The sequence below is a fragment of the Hemicordylus capensis genome, chromosome 1, assembly GCF_027244095.1.
Source record: "Hemicordylus capensis ecotype Gifberg chromosome 1, rHemCap1.1.pri, whole genome shotgun sequence".
Taxonomy (NCBI): domain Eukaryota; kingdom Metazoa; phylum Chordata; class Lepidosauria; order Squamata; family Cordylidae; genus Hemicordylus; species Hemicordylus capensis.
Window position 1 is genome coordinate 166,913,860 of NC_069657.1, and position 19,407 is coordinate 166,933,266.

A 19,407-nucleotide genomic window follows, 5' to 3' on the forward strand; every position below is an offset into this window, starting at 1 on the left:
AATTAAAACAAATTAAAAACTCTGAAAGACCAGGCCAAACAGATGGGTTTTAAGGGCTCTCTTGAAGGTCAGTAAGGAATTAAGATTACGTATGTCTGCTGAGAGTGTATTCCACAGCCCGGGAGCAACTACAGAGAACACCTGCCTCTGAGTTGCCACCAAACGGTAACTGGAGACAGACCTCCTCAGATGACCTTAACGTGCGGTGGGGATCATGTAAAAGCCAATGGGACACATTTATAACTAACTTTGTCTGGATCCCTCAATGTAATTTAATTTTTCATAGCCAGGATTCTTATTTCATTGGTCAGCAGTACCTTAAACCAATTACCTCAGTTAAACAACAGTTTTTCTGCTTCTGGAGTCTGAAAAATATGGCATGTAGACTCCTGGGCCAGTTGGGGGAAACTGGCAGATGAGGAAAATCAGATTTTGTTTATGCAACCTAATCTTAAACTTAGATACAGTATAACATAATGCTTTTATATTTATACTAATTACACATTGGGAATAGTTTTCTGACCTTTCTATTCATCTCTTTCATAGTAAACCACACTATGAAGAAAGGGAAGATTAAAATGATGGGCTATTGGGAGATTTTCTACATTAAGAGTGACTCAGGATGGAAACAAGACAAGTACATAAACTGCTCACACACATTGCTTAATAACAGGTGTTCTTGGCTCAGATGGTCATATTTTGGAGATAAATATGCTTTCTGAAAGCAACAAGCAATTGTTCTCTGGAAAAAAAAAGAAAAATGGAAGAATAAAAATAGAAAGAAAAATAAAGATAACTAGTCTACTCTCTTAGATGTAGTGTAGTGGATGAAGCCATAGTGTAGTGACTGAGAGCCAGCGTGGTGTAGTGGTTAGAGTGCTGGACTAGGACCAGGGAGACCCGAGTTCAAATCTCCATTCAGCCATGATACTTGCTGGGTGACTCTGGGCCAGTCACTTCTCTCTCAGCCTACTTCACAGGTGTAGTACACCACTCTGGGCTCCTTGGAGGAAGAGTGGGATATAAAATGTAAAATAAATAAATAAATAAAAATGATCATAATATATGGGGGAAAAACAATAGGTGTAACAATAAATGAAATAAAATGTATGCATAACAGCATATACAAATCTACCATTATCCAAAATTTGAAATGGAAATTTTTAGGAAGTAATATGAAAATGTGGACATGAGCAAGTTTGTACAATGGGCTTCTAAGCACAAGCGATTCAGTATTAGCTGATAGCATCCACAGAAATCTAATGTGATTTATCTGGAAATGGTGTTAACAGTGCCCTGGACCAACAGAATCCCCCTCCCCTTGCCTCGTGCAAGTGGGAGGGTGTTTGTCCCAGCCCGGGATTCACAAGCCCAAGAAGAAGCCTGATTGGTTGGCTGGCTCGTGGTGGGCGGGGCTTGCTGAGAGGCCGAGCGTTTCCCCGCTCTGGCCTCTCAGTCGGCTGTTTGTTTCCGATTAGGAAGGAGCTCAGTCCGGGAGCTCCTTCCTCGAAGGCCTTAGTTGGGGGGGTGCGCCCGACAAGCGGGCGAGGCGGCATTCGGCGGCGTTCCGTCGAGGGGGCCATAGTGTCAGCGGTGGCCCCGCTGGTAGGGGGGTACTCCCGGGACTGCTCCCGGCTGGGTTGCAGCTGCAGCAGCAGCGTCTTTGGGCCTCTTCAGCGCGGCGTCGGCACTCGGCTTCCTGGGCGTGGTTCTCCTTCTGGGCGTTTGCCCTTTTGGTTTGTGGGGTATTTGGGGGGTTTCCATCAGCCTGGGTGGCTGGGCAGCGGCCCCTTTTCCGTTCCCTGGAGCACTACTTTTGATGCCAACATTCTTTTATTTGTTTGGTGGGTAGCAGGTGGGTGTTTGTGCTCATCGGTGCCCTGGTGGGCCTGGCCTGGTTGAGAGTCAAAAGGCCTTTTCAAGCCTTCTCCTTGGGTGGGGGGCTCTGGTGCTTTCCTGGATAGGATTGAGTATTGTTTTTGATTCAGGGCAAGGGCTTGGCTTTTGTTCTATATCCTTGCTACCTTCATTCTGTGTGTGGTTGGCGCTTTTTTTTTTTTTTTTCCTCCAACCCCTTTTGGAATCCCACTATTTGGAGGCAGTATGCCGGGGAAGGCCAAGGGCAAGAAAGGGGGGCGCCCTGTTAAGCAGCCCAAGAGGCCTGCTCCCCCGCAGTCCTCCTCGGAGGAGGAGGATGAGGAGATGACTCTGATACGGGGGTTAATTAATAGGATGGAAGCTTTAGAGAAAGCAAAAGCAGCCCCCTCCGACAAAGGTGCGGGTCCTTCAGGTGTGGGGGGGGTGCCTCCTCCTAAGGTCCCTCGGAGGACCAGGGGTTCTGTGAAAAGCCAGCTGCTAACTTCTCTCTCTAGTAGGCTGGCTGCGCTGGAAGAAGGGCTGAACCCTGCTGGACCGGGCCCTTCTGCTCCTGCGTTACCGCTTCCTGAACCTGAGTCTCCAGTTCCGGAGTCGCCTTCACCATTGCTACCTCCGCCTGCGGCACCAGTTGTTCAGCCTCCAGTGGATACGGCTACTCCTTTGGCCCAGGGTGAGCCTGCAGCACCTACACCGCCCGGCGTCACCGGCCAGTGGCTTTGTCCCTGGACGATGCCTGCCATGGGTGGATGGGGCCCAGCTTCTTACTGGCCCCCATATACACAACCTTGGGTGGCGGGTTCCCCGCCGGTTTTTCCTGGAGTTATTGCAGGCTTACAAGGCGCTGCGGAGCAGGTCTGGTTGGGCAACCGGCCCTCCAGCGGGTCGCTCCCACTCCCGGGGGTGGCCTCCTCTGCTGGATCTGCCACGGGGGTGCAGGCGGGTTATTATCCGATGGGGATTCTGCCGTCACCTCAGCATGCGCCCTATGGTAGCATGGGCCTCCCGTTAGGGGATCACTTACTCCCTTCTACAAAAGAAAAAATCCTTAAAGGTGAATATGTGGACATTTTTAGCTTGTTGTTCAGGGAACCTGAGGTTAAGCATAAAGAGGGGGAATCTTGTAAGGAGCACGAAGCCACCAAGAGAAAGCCGGTCGAAAAGACTTGGAATAATTGGCTTTCTGGCTTCACGATTTATATGGGGGTTATTGTCCAAGCCCAGCCCGCAAGGGGCCCTGCCCTGTTAAAATACATGGATATAATTCACAGGGCGGTCTCCGACTTTGCTGGATCTTCCTGGGTACGGTACGATGAGAGTTTTAGAATGAGGGCTGCCCTTGACCCCACATTGCCCTGGGATGCTCCGTTGCAGGAGTTGTGGCTGGTTACTATGTCTCCAGCCCGGCCCATAGAGGGAGATAGGTCTGACAGTGGGCATTTGCTTTCTAAACCATCGGGGGTTTTGCCCTCAGGGAGTCCTGGGCAACAGTGGGTTCAACCCCACCTTGTTTGCTGGGAGTTTAACTCCAATGGCAAGTGCTCCCGTTCCCCTTGTCGGTTTAAGCATGCCTGCGGGGTCTGTGGGGCGAGGCACCCCAGTTCCTCCTGCCCCAGGGCCAAGTTTGGGGGTTCCGGGGCTAAGTATAGGCAGGGGAGCAGTAAAAAGGGTGGCCCTCCTCCACCCGCTCCGAATAAAGGGTCCTAGCCCTATCAAGGTGAAGGTGCTTGAGCAGCTGTTGCTGGACTATCCTGACCAGTCAGCAGCTTCTTATTTGTTATGTGGCTTCCGGGATGGTTTCAGAATTCCCTCTTCGGCCCGGAGGGGATTAGGCAGTTCTCGCAATCTGAGATCAGTGGTTGGTAAGGAGGAAGTCGTTGTTAGGAAAATTGGTAAGGAGGTGGCTGCGGGCAGGGTGATGGGGCCTTTTGCCAGTCTCCCCTTCCCCAGCCTTAGGGTCTCCCCATTAGGGGTGGTCCCTAAAAAGGTTCCTGGTGAATTTAGGTTGATTCACCACCTTTCTCATCCCAGGGGGTCCTCAGTAAATGATGGCATCCCTGATAGCTTATGCTCTGTACGTTATACCTCATTTGATGAGGCCGTGGAAGTGGTCAGGGGTAGGGGCCCCGGGGCCCTTTTGGCGAAGTGTGATATTGAATCCGCCTTTCGCCTGTTGCCGGTACATCCAAATGACTTCGAGCTGCTGGGCTTTGCATTTGCTGGCCAATTTTATTTTGATAGGGCTTTGCCTATGGGCTGCTCGATTTCCTGCGCAGCATTCGAAACATTCAGCTCCTTTTTGGAGTGGGCAGTTAGGCGCCAGGCGGGTCTTCCCTACACGGCTCATTTTTTAGATGATTTTCTTTTTACAGGCAGGGGGAATTCGAGGGAGTGCCACCATTTACTTCGCTCCTTCATGGAGCTAACAGACCGGCTAGGTGTCCCTTTGGCACGGGATAAGACGGAGGGGCCGGTCACGTGCCTCGCCTTTTTGGGGATTGAGTTGGACACTGTTGCCGGTTGCTCCAGGCTGCCTCAGGCCAAGCTGCGGGTTTTATTGGACATGGTTAGGTCCCTTGGTCGCGCCCGTAAGGTCTCCCTTAGGGATCTCCAGGTTGTTTTGGGTCACCTCAATTTTGCCTGCAAAGTGGTGGCTCCGGGCCGGGCCTTTTTGCGCCGGTTATGCGACCTGACTGTGGGCGTTAGGGCTCCCCATCACAGAGTACGAATTACGGAGGGTGCCCGGGCCGACCTGGCTCTTTGGGAAGCATTTCTCACTGATTTTAATGGGGTGTCTTTCTGGCGGGATGTTAGACTTCTGGAAACCGACCTGCAGGTCCACTCTGACGCTGCAGGTGGAATAGGTTTCGGGGTTTATTTCAGGGGACGTTGGTGTTCCGCCAGGTGGCCCGAGGACTGGTTCAGGCAGGGGGTTTCCCGGGACCTGACTTTCCTAGAGCTCTTTCCAATTGTGGTGGCCGTGCATATTTGGTCCGCTGAGTTTGCCAACTCCTCAGTTGTGTTTTGGTGTGACAATCTGGCAGTTGTTCAGATTGTCAATAGTCAGACTTCCCAGTCCCCGAGGGTCATGGTTTTGGTTAGGGCATTGGTATTGCAGTGTCTGCGGGCTAACATCCTTTTCCGGTCCCGCCATGTTCCGGGTATCCGGAATGACATAGCTGACGCTTTGTCTCGTTTTCAGTTAAACAGGTTCAGAGCGTTAGCGCCCGAGGCCGCCCTTCACCCGGAACCCATGCCAGCTTTTCTGTGGGAACTTGGCAGGCGGAGGCACAGCGGGCCATAGCGGCATCTCTGGCGCCTAGCACCAGAGTGAGCTACACAGCCAAGCTTGAGGCTTTCTCTCTTTTTCGAAAGACTGAAGGTTTGGCGGAGGTGTGGCCGGTCCCTGTAGAGCAACTTCAGCAGTTTTTGGTCTTCCTCCGCAGGGCGGGGCGTGCGGTATCCACTTTGGGGGGCTATCTTGCCGCGTTAGCTTTTGAAGCCCAGGTTCGTGGGGTTGGTGATTCCTCCTCCGACCCGCGGGTGCGGCGCATGTTGGAGGGTTGGGCTAGGGGGGAGCCGAGGATTAGGGACCCCAGACGCCCTTTTACTCTGGAGTTGGTGGCTTCAACGCTGGGCCACCTAGTGGGGTGCTGCTCTGGCCCATGGGAGGTGTCGCTGTTTAGGGCTGCACTGTTGGTTGCCTTTTTTGGGGCCTTCCGTCCAGGGGAGTTGCTTCCCCGCAGCGGGTCTTCCCCCAGGGACCGCTGCTTGCAATATTCTGATTTATCGTTCGGTGACGGGGAGGTGCGTTTGCTCCTTCGTCGCTCCAAGACGGATCAGAGGGGCAGAGGCCAGACGGTTCGCCTCGCGGCGGCCGGGAATATCAATGTATGCCCCGTGGTGGCCCTGAGGCAGTACGCTGGGCTGGGCCCCTTTTCGGGGGGATGTCTTTTTACCCACAGCAATCAGACTCCTCTGACGCAGTATCAATTCTTGGCGGTGGTGAGGAAGGCTCTGTTGGCCGCGGGGGTTGCGCTCCAGGGGCTTACTCTACATTCATTTCGTATTGGTGCGGCCACCACCGCTACACGTATGGGGCTTCAGGAGGTCGAAGTTCAGAGGATTGGACGTTGGAGGTCCGTGGCGGTCAGGCGTTATGTGCGCTGACAGCGGACAGGTGTGGGCTCTACTGACCTGTTGCTTTCTTTTGGCAGGTGCTGGCGGGGCGGCGGTCCCGGTCCGAGTCCTGATGTGTGGCCATTCGTTGGTCTTCTGGGCTTTCAAGCGGGCCAGCACCACCCGCTGGGGATCCCAGTTGGGTTTAGGAAGCAAGGCTTCAGTTTATTGGTTGGGCATGAGGGGCATGCTCTGGAATCAGTTGCTTCCAGCATTGAGGGAGCATTTAGATAGGTTTCCCATTCCCGACATCCTGGTTCTTCATTTAGGGGAGAATGATTTGGGCCGGCGGCCTGGCCTCGCCATCCTTCAGCAAGCCTCCTCGGATTTGTCTATTTTGCGCAGCTGGATGCCTGGCGTGCGCATAATATGGGTTAATTGGCTCCAGCGCAGGGTGTGGCGGGGTGCTCATTCTTGCCTTAGCTTGGAAAAGGCACGCAGGAAGATTTCAGCCGCAATAGGTAAAGTGGTTTTGGCGGCCGGGGGGTCTGTGGTGCGGCAGCCAGATATAGCTGCTCGCTTTCCCGAGTTATTCCGCCCTGACGGGGTCCACCTGTCTGAGAAAGGTTGTGATTTGTATCTGCATAATATCCGGGAAGTGCTTGCTGAAGGTTTGGAGGGGGTGGGGCAGGAAGGTCAAGCGAGGGCTAACCTTCCTGGGTGGCGGTAACAGTGCGGGCTGTGGGTAAGGAGGTCTAGATTTCGGTGAGCACCCTTGGACATTTTAAGGTGGATTGGTCAATTGCTTCCTTGTGGCCTGTGCGGCACGGGAAGAATTACATTGCCAAGAAACCTGCTTCAGGACTTCACCTACCTTTGGGCTGTGCGGTCCGGGGAGGTAAAGATCTGAAGCTGTCCAGATCCCCTCTTCTAAAAGGGGTGGTTGGCTTTGAAGGAATTGGGCGGGAGCTACCTGCCTCTTTCCTGAGCCAGGGTGTGTCGCCCTTGCAGGCGATGGGTAGGACGTTTTGAATCCTAGCCCACGCCTAGGTGCCCGCACTGTTTTTATGTTGGTGATTAATCACCTTGTTTCCAGTCCGCCACAAATGTTGTTATATTAATAAAGCGTGGCCCGTTTCTCCCATTAAAAAATGTCTCTGTGTCTTCTTGGGCTGGGGTCTGGGTACAACATCTGGAGTGACACAACCATGGAAATAAGCTCCCCTAGACTTTTTGAACTTTAAACTTTTTTTAAAAAAGAAGAAAATATGATAGCTATTATAAAGATGTATATCAGGGTATTTGATGTATAATAACAAAATGTTCATTAAGTGGAAATGCTCGTACATTTGCAAAAGAGCATCAAACTCAGGCATACAATCCTTCATTTGGTCAGTGCAATTCTATTTTAATTTCTGATTATGCAGAAAGAAATTGCGACTGCTAATTACTTGAACCAGCTGCTCTACTTAAAGACTCAATGCGAAGTCTGACAAAGCAAGCTTGGTTCATGTGTTACTGAAGCAATTGCCTGTATTTCCATCTGTGAATGAAATGAAGAAAAAATGTAGGGCTGTGCAAAACATTTTGAGGTTGAAATGTTTTGACTTAAAATGGGCCTATGGGGGTTTGGTGGGCAGGTTAAAAATTGTTTAAAATCTCCAGCTTGCCCATTTCTTTTGTGGGTGGCTGGTAGCTAGTACCCATCATGCCCACACAATGCTCTTTGGTGTCCCTAGGAGAACCCATGGGGAACAATGGAGTGCTTCAAGTTTCTCCATTGCACCCTATGGCCAAAACACTCTAAACGTTTTGAGTTCTGTTAAAGCAACCAGGGTTGACCACTGTTTCAATGAAACGTTTACGCCATCTGTGCTTTGTTTCAAGCTTGAAACAAAATGCAGAATCCGTTTTGTGCACATACCTTAAGAAATGGTCTTACTCCAGGGTTTACTCTGGAGGGTTTTACTCCATCAGGTTTGATGGAACAGAACTAAGACATTTCTAAATACCATTAATGCTGATAACATATTTTGTGATCAAAAATATCATTATGCATTTATAAAAAAAGAGCCTTCCACTACCATATTCACCAGAGGAGATCCAGGAAGCCCATATCAGTTCATACAAAATTAACTGAAGTAATTACAGCTCATCCAAGTCAAAATGTTTTTCTAGCAAGTCCACAAAATAAGAATTTGTTCATTTATTTACTTAACCACTACCTATCATCTGATTATCTTGATGTGCAAAAAATCCTTCAAGATGCTGATCCATCAATTGTTACCCAGCCTTAAAACTCAGGATCTGCTGGTGCTGATGGTGGCAGCTACCAACACCCTTTTGAAGCTAGTGTACTATATATAGTATAACCGAATATATACATGAAGCCCATGTAGTCCATGAAGCCCTAAAGAATTAACCTGAAGTGAACCCTGTACTGACTGACAGGCTGGGGAAATCTAGGGATCATCCAATCAGCCCAGCAGGTGGGTGGGACCTGGACGGCCATTGGAGAAGAAGACTCTCTTTTTTCAGTTGAAGCTGGCTGGAGGAGCAGGAGAGATGTGGCCATGAGGTCTGGCTGCAGGACAATCTCTCTGCAAGTCCGGGGAAAGCCAGGAGGGCAGAAAAATTGAATCCTCTACCATGGTTTTGATAAATTCAAGAAGGAAGCCAGGGCTTTTGGCTTCTGGAGGTTTAGTCTAGGGAAAGTTTGTTAGTCAGATTTTGTGTCAGAAACTTCTATTTCTCTCGTGTGCATTGTACAGTGGTCCCTCTACTTACGAAATTAATCCGTTCCGAATGCACATTTGTAAGTCGAAAAATTCGTAAGTCGAAAAGCGGTTTCCCATAGGAATGCATTGGGAACGGATTAATGCGTTCCGGAGCCTAGAAAAAAGACCCAGACCCCCAGTAAGGCTTGCAAACTGCACAGGAACATTTCTTTTCAAGAATAAACAGGCAGTAAACAGGCAGGCAAGTCAAGGAAACCGCATGTAAAATTTGTAAGTCGAGGAAACCCCATCTAAAAATTTGTAAGTCGAGGAAACCCCATCTAAAAATTTGTAAGTCGAAAAAACCGCATCTAAAACCGGATCTAAAACTGCCGTTTGTAACTCGAAAAATACTTATGTCGAGTAGTTTGTAAGTCGAGGGACCACTGTATATCCCTGAACCTTTTCTATTTTTTACCTGTAACACAACTAAGCTAAGAAAATCTGAACCTGCTGCGCCTATCCAACTAGGGCGTTGAAAAAGACTCTGTAAGCTTTTAAAGATACTTTAGTGCTTTCTTACTTCCATGTTCTTTGCAACTGGGTAACCATGATTGTTAAAGTGTGCCACCCCAATATCACCTGGGGTGCTTTGTGAAATATTCTAGTATCCTACTTTTACCTGTAACTAAAAGCTGAGAAAGCCTCAGACCACAGCAGTCTGTAGCATTTGAATAAAGCTTTTTTTGTTATTGTTCTTTGTAATTTTAAAAAGCCTCTCTGAGTGGAATTTTAACTAAGGAAAGTGGGTGGTGGTTCTCTGGCACAACACAGCTCATTTCATTCAGCAAATCTATCAGTTTTCTCACCACATGTATGCTTGCACATGGAAGGTTTTTGTACTTTTCCAATAGTAAGAGAAGGAGAGTTTTCCCTGGAATTCCACCAAAGCCAGGGTGGGTGGGTGGGTTTAAACTCAGTTTTTAATTGGGTGTGGTGGCATCCTACAAAGACACAGGGAAGTTTTGGGAGAAGCCTTTGTTCTGAAAGCATGGAGGGGAAGATTCAGCATTTTTCTTCCCCTCACATGGCTTGCTCTAAGACAAAGTCTGGTAAATCTTACACCATCCTTTTTCTAGAATACGTGAAACAATGAATTCCACCATTGTTTCCACATAAATTTTCATCATTCACACTTTTTAAAAGTGTCTATTTAAACTGGATTTTGAATATATTATACATATTATTATACATAACCCTGCTAACTTGGCAAAGAGATACCTTTTAACATGATGATTCTCTTTATTTAGCAGAGGGAAACTGGCCCTATCCACCCCCAGCACAGTACCTCCAGTGACTGTTGCTGCTGTCTATCTTATGTTTCTTTTTTGATTGTGAGCCCTTTGGGGACAGGGTTCCGTCTTATTTCTTTGTTATTTCTCTGTGTAAACTGCCCTGAGACATTTTTGGAAGGGTGGTATAGAAACCGAATGAATGAATGAATGTTTCTCCCTTTCAGTTTAGGGTGTTTTTTTGGGGGGGGGAAGGGCGCTTCTGTAAAAAAAGAAGAAGCCTGGAAAAAACAAAAAACAAAACAAAAAACACCTATTAGCTATTGCTGCATAAGAGGTGAACAAAAGAAAAAGATTTGATAATATTATCAGTCTCCATATTCAATCATACCAATAGAATAGATTTGCTCATGATCATCCTCACCAATTATGACCCCCATAGTCAGCTCTAATGATTTTCTCTTAAGTTTTATTTCAGCATGATGCCTGAGGTGCCAAAAAAGTGGACATCAATCAATAGAGATAAGAGAATTGAAATTATTATCTGAATAATATTCTGATACACTTTATAGCTTTAGTGATTCATGTTAGCATCCCTCTGCACTCACTCAGTTTTAAAAGGGTAACACATAAACTAGTACAAATCTCTATACTTACAGGGAAGTTAAAATAGCAACAAAAGCAAGGCCTTCTAATATAATTTGGTAGGAGTGCTGGATGGGTTTTGGTGGAAAACAAAGCATGCCCTGAGATCTTTTGTATGCAAGCAGAACAAATCCACTTTGCTATAGAACCTTTGTTATAGAATCTTCTTTGCTATAAAACCAGAGGGTTACATTTCCTACATATGGTGGATTTAGGAGCATGTAGGTTTGCCATGATCTTGTAGGCAAGAGCGGTTCATGTAAAAAAATACCACTATTATGAACAGGTTCTTCCCTGCAGGACCAAAGCTTGCAAGCTTCTGAAATGTGCACAACGATGATGTTTTGACAAAGGTTTGCTTTGGTTGCACAAATCATGGGAGGAATTTTTACAATCCCCATATGTAGGTGCAAAATAGGAATGCAAAGATTTCCTCATTTTTGCAGCCTCATGCACGCCACTTTCAGGGATCCACGTGGTGTCATTTTGGGCACATCTCTATTTGCTTCTATGTCCACTGTAGTTCTTGATTTGTTTATTGAATCCCATTCATTTTTGCTCGGGGGAGGTTTAATTGAAAAAAGTCCTTACATTTAACAATTTCCTATTGCCTTCTGGTGGCAGCCATTGGGGCCATTCACACAAACTACCAGGTGGGAAGGCTTCGCAAACCTTGCCTCCCCGCTGACCATCACCCTGTGCTTGGTGGGAGTGTGGAGCGTGATTCCACAGGATCCACACTGCTCCGTGCAGTGCAGAGCAGGGCAGGTTATTCTAAGGCTGGAACTTTTTATCCCAGCCTCTGGGTATCCCACAGTGTACCACACACTAAGTGCAGTGCACTGGGGGATTCCCCCAGGGGATGCGCATTCTAGGCACCCATCTCTGTGTCTGCAAGTAGCCCACTCAAGTAGCCCGTGCTGCAAGTAGCTGCAAGTAGCCCATGCTGACACATGATCCCAGCAGCCAGGTTAATGGCATTTGTGCCCCTAACCTCAACTAAGAGCTGGTTTCAGTGCTGGGTTTGGCTCTGTAGCACTACCAGTATCCGCATGGATCCTGATGGTTCTCACAGGCAGCCAAGCCCAGGCTGCTCATGAGAACAGCCTGATTCTTTACTCACACCATCCTGGGATCACACTGCATCCTGGGACACAAGATAGCCACCATCAGGAGGGGGCTGTACATTGGAGATTCTGATGCCATCAGTATAAGCAGTGTCAAAGAAGTGGCACTTATTTAAAAGTTAAATAAAATCTCTATAAAACTCCTAAAGGTGAATGGGGTCAGAGGGTTCCAAATATGGATCCCCATTCATGTACGTTTATTCCAATTGTTCCCTGGCCTATTCATTTGTACTATTAAGACACAGACCATAACTTGGTTTGGGACATACTCATTCCAAAAGTGAATGCACACACCTAATACTAATTCATGCTACTGGTACTACCACATGAAACCTTTCTGGCTTTAAACCAGTCAGTGGCACAAGAAGTTCCAAAAGATGATTGCATGGAGACACCAGAGGAACCAGATTACAGTCCACAATTCTGAAAAAGGATTTGGGCCGTTCCTTTTAGATTGCGCCTATACTCCACTGCATTCCCCTCTGTCGATATCATCCTTATTATGGTGCTCTGTCATTTCTTGGTCCTATGGAAGCTCTCTGGGCTGTCACGTACTGAATAACATAGAGGCTCATGGGTTAGCATAAATAACACAGTTTGGTAATATAATCCTTTGTTCCTGATCAGCAGAGGTCCGTATCACATAGTAGACATTGCTTATTTCTTGGCAATACTATAGACTACATATTGAAGCTTCACAAACATTTGATTGCTCCCACACATAAAGGCATTTATTTTATAGCTCCCTTTATTGCTCCCACACATAAAAGGCATGATACAGAAAAGACACTAAACAACTGTATTGGATAAATGGGTGGTCATTTTATTAAACTTTTAATTAATTGGACCCAAGCTGTTTTAATGGATTGGGTCCAGGGTACACACCTTTTCCCTGCCTGGTCGTGTAAAGGGTCCCATGAAGTCTAGGTTATATCCAAGAAGTTTATAAACAGTCCACCTTTATTAACACCATGCACATCCTGTCCCAGAATAAATAAGCAGGAATTATCTTTTATATTCTAGCAACACATACACTAACTGAATCTCAGAGAAACTGGGAGTCCCATCCTTCAGTAAAGAAAAAATATCAAAATTAGGACATGGTGATGGCCACTCACTGCCTGTGATAAATTGTGGGACTTCAGGGCTTTTGAAAAGCCAGCCAAGAAAGCTCTGAGTGAGAGAACTTTTCCATTATCTATGCTAATTCAATATAATCAACTTCTGGGAGAATCTATTTCTTTCTATGCAGATTAATCTGACCAGGAATTAGGAACTTCCCCTAGAGCATTTCAGAATGCTTAGATGAGCAGGCTGCCATTACCTGACAAAGTGAAGAAGGGGGAAAGTCAATTTAGCTGCAAACTTGACTGACAAGGATATACACATAACCACTAAGATTGACTGTGTGACTTAGAATTGGTTGCTTTTCTATCTGCCTCTCAAAATGAGTATCTCCTTTTTATAAATGGAATTTAATATTGTGGCCACACCTTAGAAATCAGGGTAAATAGAAGTCAGATATAGTCAAAATATATTGTTTTTCTTGCTTTTCTGGGAGCTAGAACAAAAATATAAGGATAATTATAAGCAGCAGATCATGACCCTTGGGTGTCTGAGTTATTTTATTTTTTATTTTTAAATTTCTATACCTCCTTTCATTAAAACAATCTCAGGGCCAGTTTATAAAACACTCAACAATATAAAACCATAAAAATGAAACAATAAGAATTAAAATATAACAAGTTGTCCTAGTAAGAACAAATCTGCCTACTTTCCTTTCACTGTCTCTACAACTGGACTAATTTTGGTTCAAGTTAGATCTCTTGCACCTCAAATGTTCATGCATCCACCATCTTGGATTACCATGGATGACAACATTACAAACTAGACCATTGAGGTGTCCCTGTGTGTCACTCACTACAACTGTACCTAATTTGGTTCTAATCAGTTAGACAGTCCTCAAGTTAGTGCACTTGCACCTCAAAAGTTCACATGTCTTCCATCTTAGATTGGGGTGGATGACATCATCACAAACTACGGCACTGAGATCTCCCCATGTGCCCCTACAGCTGTAGCAAATTTGGTTCAAACTGGATAGGCAGTTCATGTTAGCCCAATTGTGCCTCAAAAGTTTACATGTCCACCATCTTGAATTGGGCTGAAAGACATCATCAGAAACTACACCATTGAGGTGCTCCTGTGTGTCACTCACTACAACTGTACCTCATTTGGTTCAAATTGGTTAGAAAGTCCACAAGTTAGCCAACTTGTATCTCAAATGTTCATGCATCCTCCATCTTCAATCAAGATGAATGATATAATCACAAACTATGCCATTGGGTCTTCCCTATACAAATGTACAGCTGTAGCAAATTCAGTTCAAATTGGTTAGGCGGTTCACAAGTTAGCCAATTTGTGTCTCAAAAGTTTATGTGTCTGCCATCTTGAATAACGGTGGATGACATCATCACAAACTATGCCACTAAGGCGTCCCTGTGTGTCACTCATTACAACTGTACCTAATATGGTTCAAATTGGTTAGAAAGTCCACAAGTTAGCTCACTTGTGCCTCAAACATTTATGTGTCCACCATCTTAGATAGGGGTTCATGACATCACAAACTATTCCACTGAGGTTTTCCCCTGTGCCCCTACAGCTGTAGCAAATTTGGTTCAAATCAGTTTGGTGATTCACAAGTTAGCCTCAAAAGTTTACACATCTGCCATCTTGGACTGGGTGGATGACATCATCACAAACTATGCCATTGAGGTATCCCTATGTGTCCCTACACCTGTACCCGATTTGGTTCATACACTGGTCCAGGCACTGAGAAGTTGATGGGGGGAGGACACACACAGAGATACACTGAAAGCCGGGTGATCTCATAAGCCTACGAGAAAGTAGGCTAAAGATACAAATCTAATTAAATGTTTAAAAAATATGTACAATACAACCATAAGATACAAAGCAGCAGGAAAGAAAATACTCATTGAAAAGCCTGAGTAAAAAGCCAAGATTTTACTTTCTTTCTAAAACCTTTGATGGAGACGGTAGCAGAAGCTCACCAGGAGACCATTCCAAAGTCTGGGGGCAATGACTGAGAAGGCCCTGTCCCGCATACACGATAGGCGAGCCTCCCTCATTGTTGGCACACGCAACAGGACCCCCTCTGATGACCTTGTTGAGCAGGCAGAAACCCTTGGGAGCTGGCAGTCCTTCAGGTATCCAGGGTCCAAAATGTTTAGGACCCAGGATACCTGAAGGACCGCCAGCTCTCAAGGGTTTCTTTAAAGATCAAAACCAGCACCTTGAATTGGACCCAGAAACAGATTGGCAGCCAATGTAGCTCTTTCCAAATGGGGCGGGGGGTAATATGGTTGAAGCAGTCAGCTGCAGATAACATCCTAGCTGCTGCATTTTGCACTAGCTGCAGTTTCGGAATATTCTTTAACGGCAGCCCCATGTAGAGCGTATTACAATAATCCAGCCATGACATGACTGAAGGGTGGGTAACTGTGGCCAGATCTGCCTTCTCGAGAAAGGGACGTAGCTGGTGCACTAGCCAAAGCTGTGCAAAGGCACCCCGGCCACCATTTCCACCTGAGCCTCCAAAAGCAGAGTCGGATCCAGCAGTACCTGCAAGCTGCTTGGGGAGCCAATAGCTGATATCGCTAGAAATAAGATGATCCCTTGTCACATTGGGGCTACTGAAACAGAGATATCACAGTACATTTTACTGCCATCAGTAAAGCGGCTCTGCTATTAAAGTGGGGTTAGGTAGCTAAGGACTTGACAGCTGGGGGAATCTTAGCATTCTAAGGTCAAGGAGCAGCCTTTGTTAAATTAAAGCATATTAATGTTGCCTACACACCAGGGGCCTTTGAATTACACCTTGTTAGTGTGAATTGTTTGAGCAGGCTTGGGATCTGTTAAGGAAAATAAACAGATGCCTTTTACTGCTTATATGAATATTCAATATTTTCACTCTTTAGTATTCCTTTAAGCCTTAATTTTCACTGCTATTAAATAGCATCTGATTTTCTCTTCTGATGAGCTCTTGCATTTTTAGGTCCATAGAAAAAGTATGTGTGTAGAATATCTAATTTTCTTTCTATTTCCAAAATTCTTTAGGGTTTCTTTTCCTCTGACTTGCACAATTATAATAAGCACTAAAATAACACAGTTGTTATTTTTCCAAAGATCATGAAGCCTACAATTAAAACAGACTGCATGAGAAGAATTATTCAATGCTGTTAAAGAGAGTTGAAGAGAAAACATGGCTTTTCAGAGCACAGAATTATAAGCTGGAGTTGTCTCTAGATTTGCAATATCTGCACACCAAATTTTAAAAAGGTCATCGTTAGGATAAATGGCTTCTGCATGATTTAATAGGTTCAGATCCTTTATGTTTGCACAGCTCAAATCAGCTGAGAATGAACTTTCTGAATGTAGTCATATTGCATGAAAATTAGCCAGGACTGACACAAAGTAAGGCTTTCAGTTGTGAATGGAAAGACATAAGGAGGGTCCTGCTCCGTCTGACCAAAGGTCCATCCTGTTTCCCACAACAGTCCACTAAATGCTTCTAGGAAGCTCAGCAACATGTAGGGATTTGTGAACCGACTTGAGGTTGAGCCAGTTGGCCATCGAACCAGACCTATTCAATGGCTCATCCTCGGACCAAACAGGGCCCAATTCAGCTCGGCTTGGTTTGGGCTGGCTTGGGGGTTCTAAATGAAAAAATAAAATTGTTTTTAAACTCACCTCCAGGTCCAGGTCTTCCAGTGGCCTCTGGGTGAGCCACAGGGAGGGGGATCTCAGAAGGTTTCCCCTCCCCCCACCGTCACACTGTCTTCTTTAGGCCATTAAAGTCCATTTTTGGACCTTTCTGGCCCTCTCCTAGCTCATGATGGCAATTTTGAAGGCTGTTGTGCATGCTCACTGGCCATTTGTGTGCCCAGGACTCGAACCAAACTGGTTTTATGCACACCCCTAGCAACATGTAGGTAACTTGCCTTCTCTGCTGATGCTTCCCAGAAACTGGGGTCGTGGGCAGGTTCCAAAGGGTTCTTTATATGAAGACAAACCGCTTCTGTGTGTGCAGCAGGGTGGGATCCAATTTTATCTTCCAGCTGTAGCTTCTTAGCTCACATTGAATGTCACTCAGGAGAGTCTGCCAATATTTAAATAACATTTTTGGAGGTGTAAGGTAATGAAAAGGGAGACCTGAAAAGTGCATCACTTTATACCTCTTTATTATTTCTGCACAAGGTCGAGTCGGTAATGTTGGACATGGCCCAACATGGGCCATGCCAGAGGGTGTAAGAGATAAGCCTACTCCAATGTAGGGAAGCCTGTATTGAATCAGAGTGACACTGTTCGGGCATTCCTGACCCATTTCAGAGCTCCAAATGGTGGCAAGAGCTGGCATTTTCTCCCGCCATTTGCCACTGGGGGAAAAAAAAAAATCTTCTGACATCTATCTGCCCTCCTGCCAACCTGCGTGCACATTTATTTCTTATTTTTTTAAAAATGATTTTTGCCTTTTATTTTACTTACAATTTGAAAAAGAAAGTGTAAGACTTTCTGGGTTTACATCACTTCCCCTTGAGATTCTCACATCACTTTTCTTCCACATTCTCTCTGTAAGTAAAATTCCTGTGGAGCAGACCCTTCCAACCGTTCAAAACTCCCGGGCTGGAACTGGTGTTGCGGTGTATTATGTAGAGGTGCAGTGATTCCCAGGAGTAGAGAGCCCCAGTTTCCAGTGACCTCGAAATGGCTGCATCACCTATTGGGCACCACGGCTAGAGGTGCACTTCTCCACATTCTTCTCCACATTGGCGGGGGGGTTGGCAGGGTGTAGGGCTTGACAGTGGCTTGGTGGCAGTAGCAGAGACCAGGAGAGTCCTTGCCTGGGTGCCCACCCCCAAAGATTTCCTGCATGGAGCATCTTCCTTCTCTCCCCACAGTCTTCCACTCTCATGAGAGAGCAGTCCGTGAGCAAATGGGCAATTCTCATGCACTCTGAACCAGTGCTGCCACACTGGCTTCACTTGTGGACTGTCCTGCTCATGAGAAAGCTTTAGGGAGCAAACATCCCCCTTGGGATAGGGGTTGGACCCCCCTTCACCCCCTCTTTATCTGTGAAAAGCAGAATTTTATCTGTGAAAAGGCTGCTCAAGGTTCCCTTCTGGGGTTCTGCCTTTCAGACCCTGCCAATAGCACCCCCCCACACACAAACCATTTGCATCGATGGTGCAGGCAGTGGGCCACAGAGCAGACCCCCAGCCATTTGAAGCTCCTGTGCCAGGGCCAGCATTGCAGCACATGTAGATCTTGAGACACAATGATTCTCGGGAATAGAGAGCCCTGGTTTCCAGCCATGCCAGGATGCCTGCTTCTTCTTTGGAGGCCACAGGTAGGAGTGCACATCTCCACCTTGGCGAGTGGGTTGGTAGGCACAGGGTTTGACAGTGGCTTGGTGGCAGCCATTGAGATCAGGAAAGCACTTGCCCGAGTGCCCATTCCTGCAGCTATCCTGCATGGAGCACCCTCCCTCGCTCCCCTTAGTCTGCCCCTCTCATGAGAGAGCAGTCCGTGGGGTAATGGGCTAAAGTTGCAGCATGCAACGAGATCACCAACTCGTACAACTTGCATACCAACACATACATTTTGCATTCGTGTTGTCAGTGGCAAAGCTTAGAGAAAACCTCAGGTCCCAATTGGAGTTTGGTAGAGCAAATTGGAGTTAATTTCAGACCCTTAACCACGGGTTTGTGCGTTCATACGTAATACAGTTACAAACTTTGACAGCTTTAACTGCAGTTAGTATATGTGTGAACCAGGCCACTGTCTATTTTTATAGAGCAAATGCAGAAAGAAAGAAAACAGTAAGCAGCAGGTGGTGGCAGGTGGGTGTCTAACCATAGCATTTGTATGAAACTCATTATAAACAATCCAGATTTCCATCTTGCTGAAGATTCCCTCATGGTTGGCCATGCAGATGTCTGTGTTGATCCAAGCTTGTAATCTGTGAATATATGTACTTTCAGTTGCACTAGAGGGTTGCTAACCAGAGTTTTTGCATTGTCACCTCTGCAGTGGTGTGTGCACTTCGATTTTTTTGGCTTCAATAGTTGCATCTTTTCAGCCATTGGATCATAGTCATTTCCCCCAAAATATTCAACTGAAGTTACATCTCAAAATCTACTGTTACCTCACTTGAACTTTATCAGTTTGACCTCTTCCTTTGCAAATGTAAGATCTGTCAAATACTGATCACATTACCTCAGTCAGTTTTAGGAAGGTTCAGACTTAGAAATTCTCAAAGTACTGAGGCTGGTTTGGTTATTTCTGCTTTTTTTTAATCAGTAATAACTACACTTGCAATGGGGTAGTTACATAGGTTATAGGTTAAACCCATATTAAACACAGAATTACCGGATATATGTAATTATTGTAAAGGCAGAATGTTAATTAAAAGCAGCATATCTTGTCTGTTCTGAAGACCAGAAACAGATTAATTAAAGTATGCTATGAAGAAAAGGAATGTAGATTTTATTTCAGTGGAACCAAGCCAAAACATGTGGTTATGATCCAGTGCTTCAGTTTTCAGAATACTTTTAC

At 46.1% G+C, this 19,407-nt stretch overlaps 2 protein-coding genes across 2 annotated transcripts in view; one reads left to right on the forward strand and one right to left on the reverse strand.

Annotated features, from left to right (window-relative positions):
* The window catches only part of DPP10 (dipeptidyl peptidase like 10), a 992,794-nt gene that overhangs the window by 679,483 nt on the left and 293,904 nt on the right, over positions 1 to 19,407 (reverse strand). The window lies entirely within an intron of this gene.
* On the forward strand, positions 2,044 to 7,172 carry LOC128326769 (uncharacterized). Its single transcript, XM_053254287.1, has 2 exons — positions 2,044 to 2,548; positions 6,093 to 7,172. The coding sequence occupies exons 1-2, from the start codon at positions 2,104 to 2,106 to the stop codon at positions 6,722 to 6,724; spliced, it is 1,077 nt and encodes a 358-aa protein (XP_053110262.1). The 5' UTR covers positions 2,044 to 2,103; the 3' UTR covers positions 6,725 to 7,172.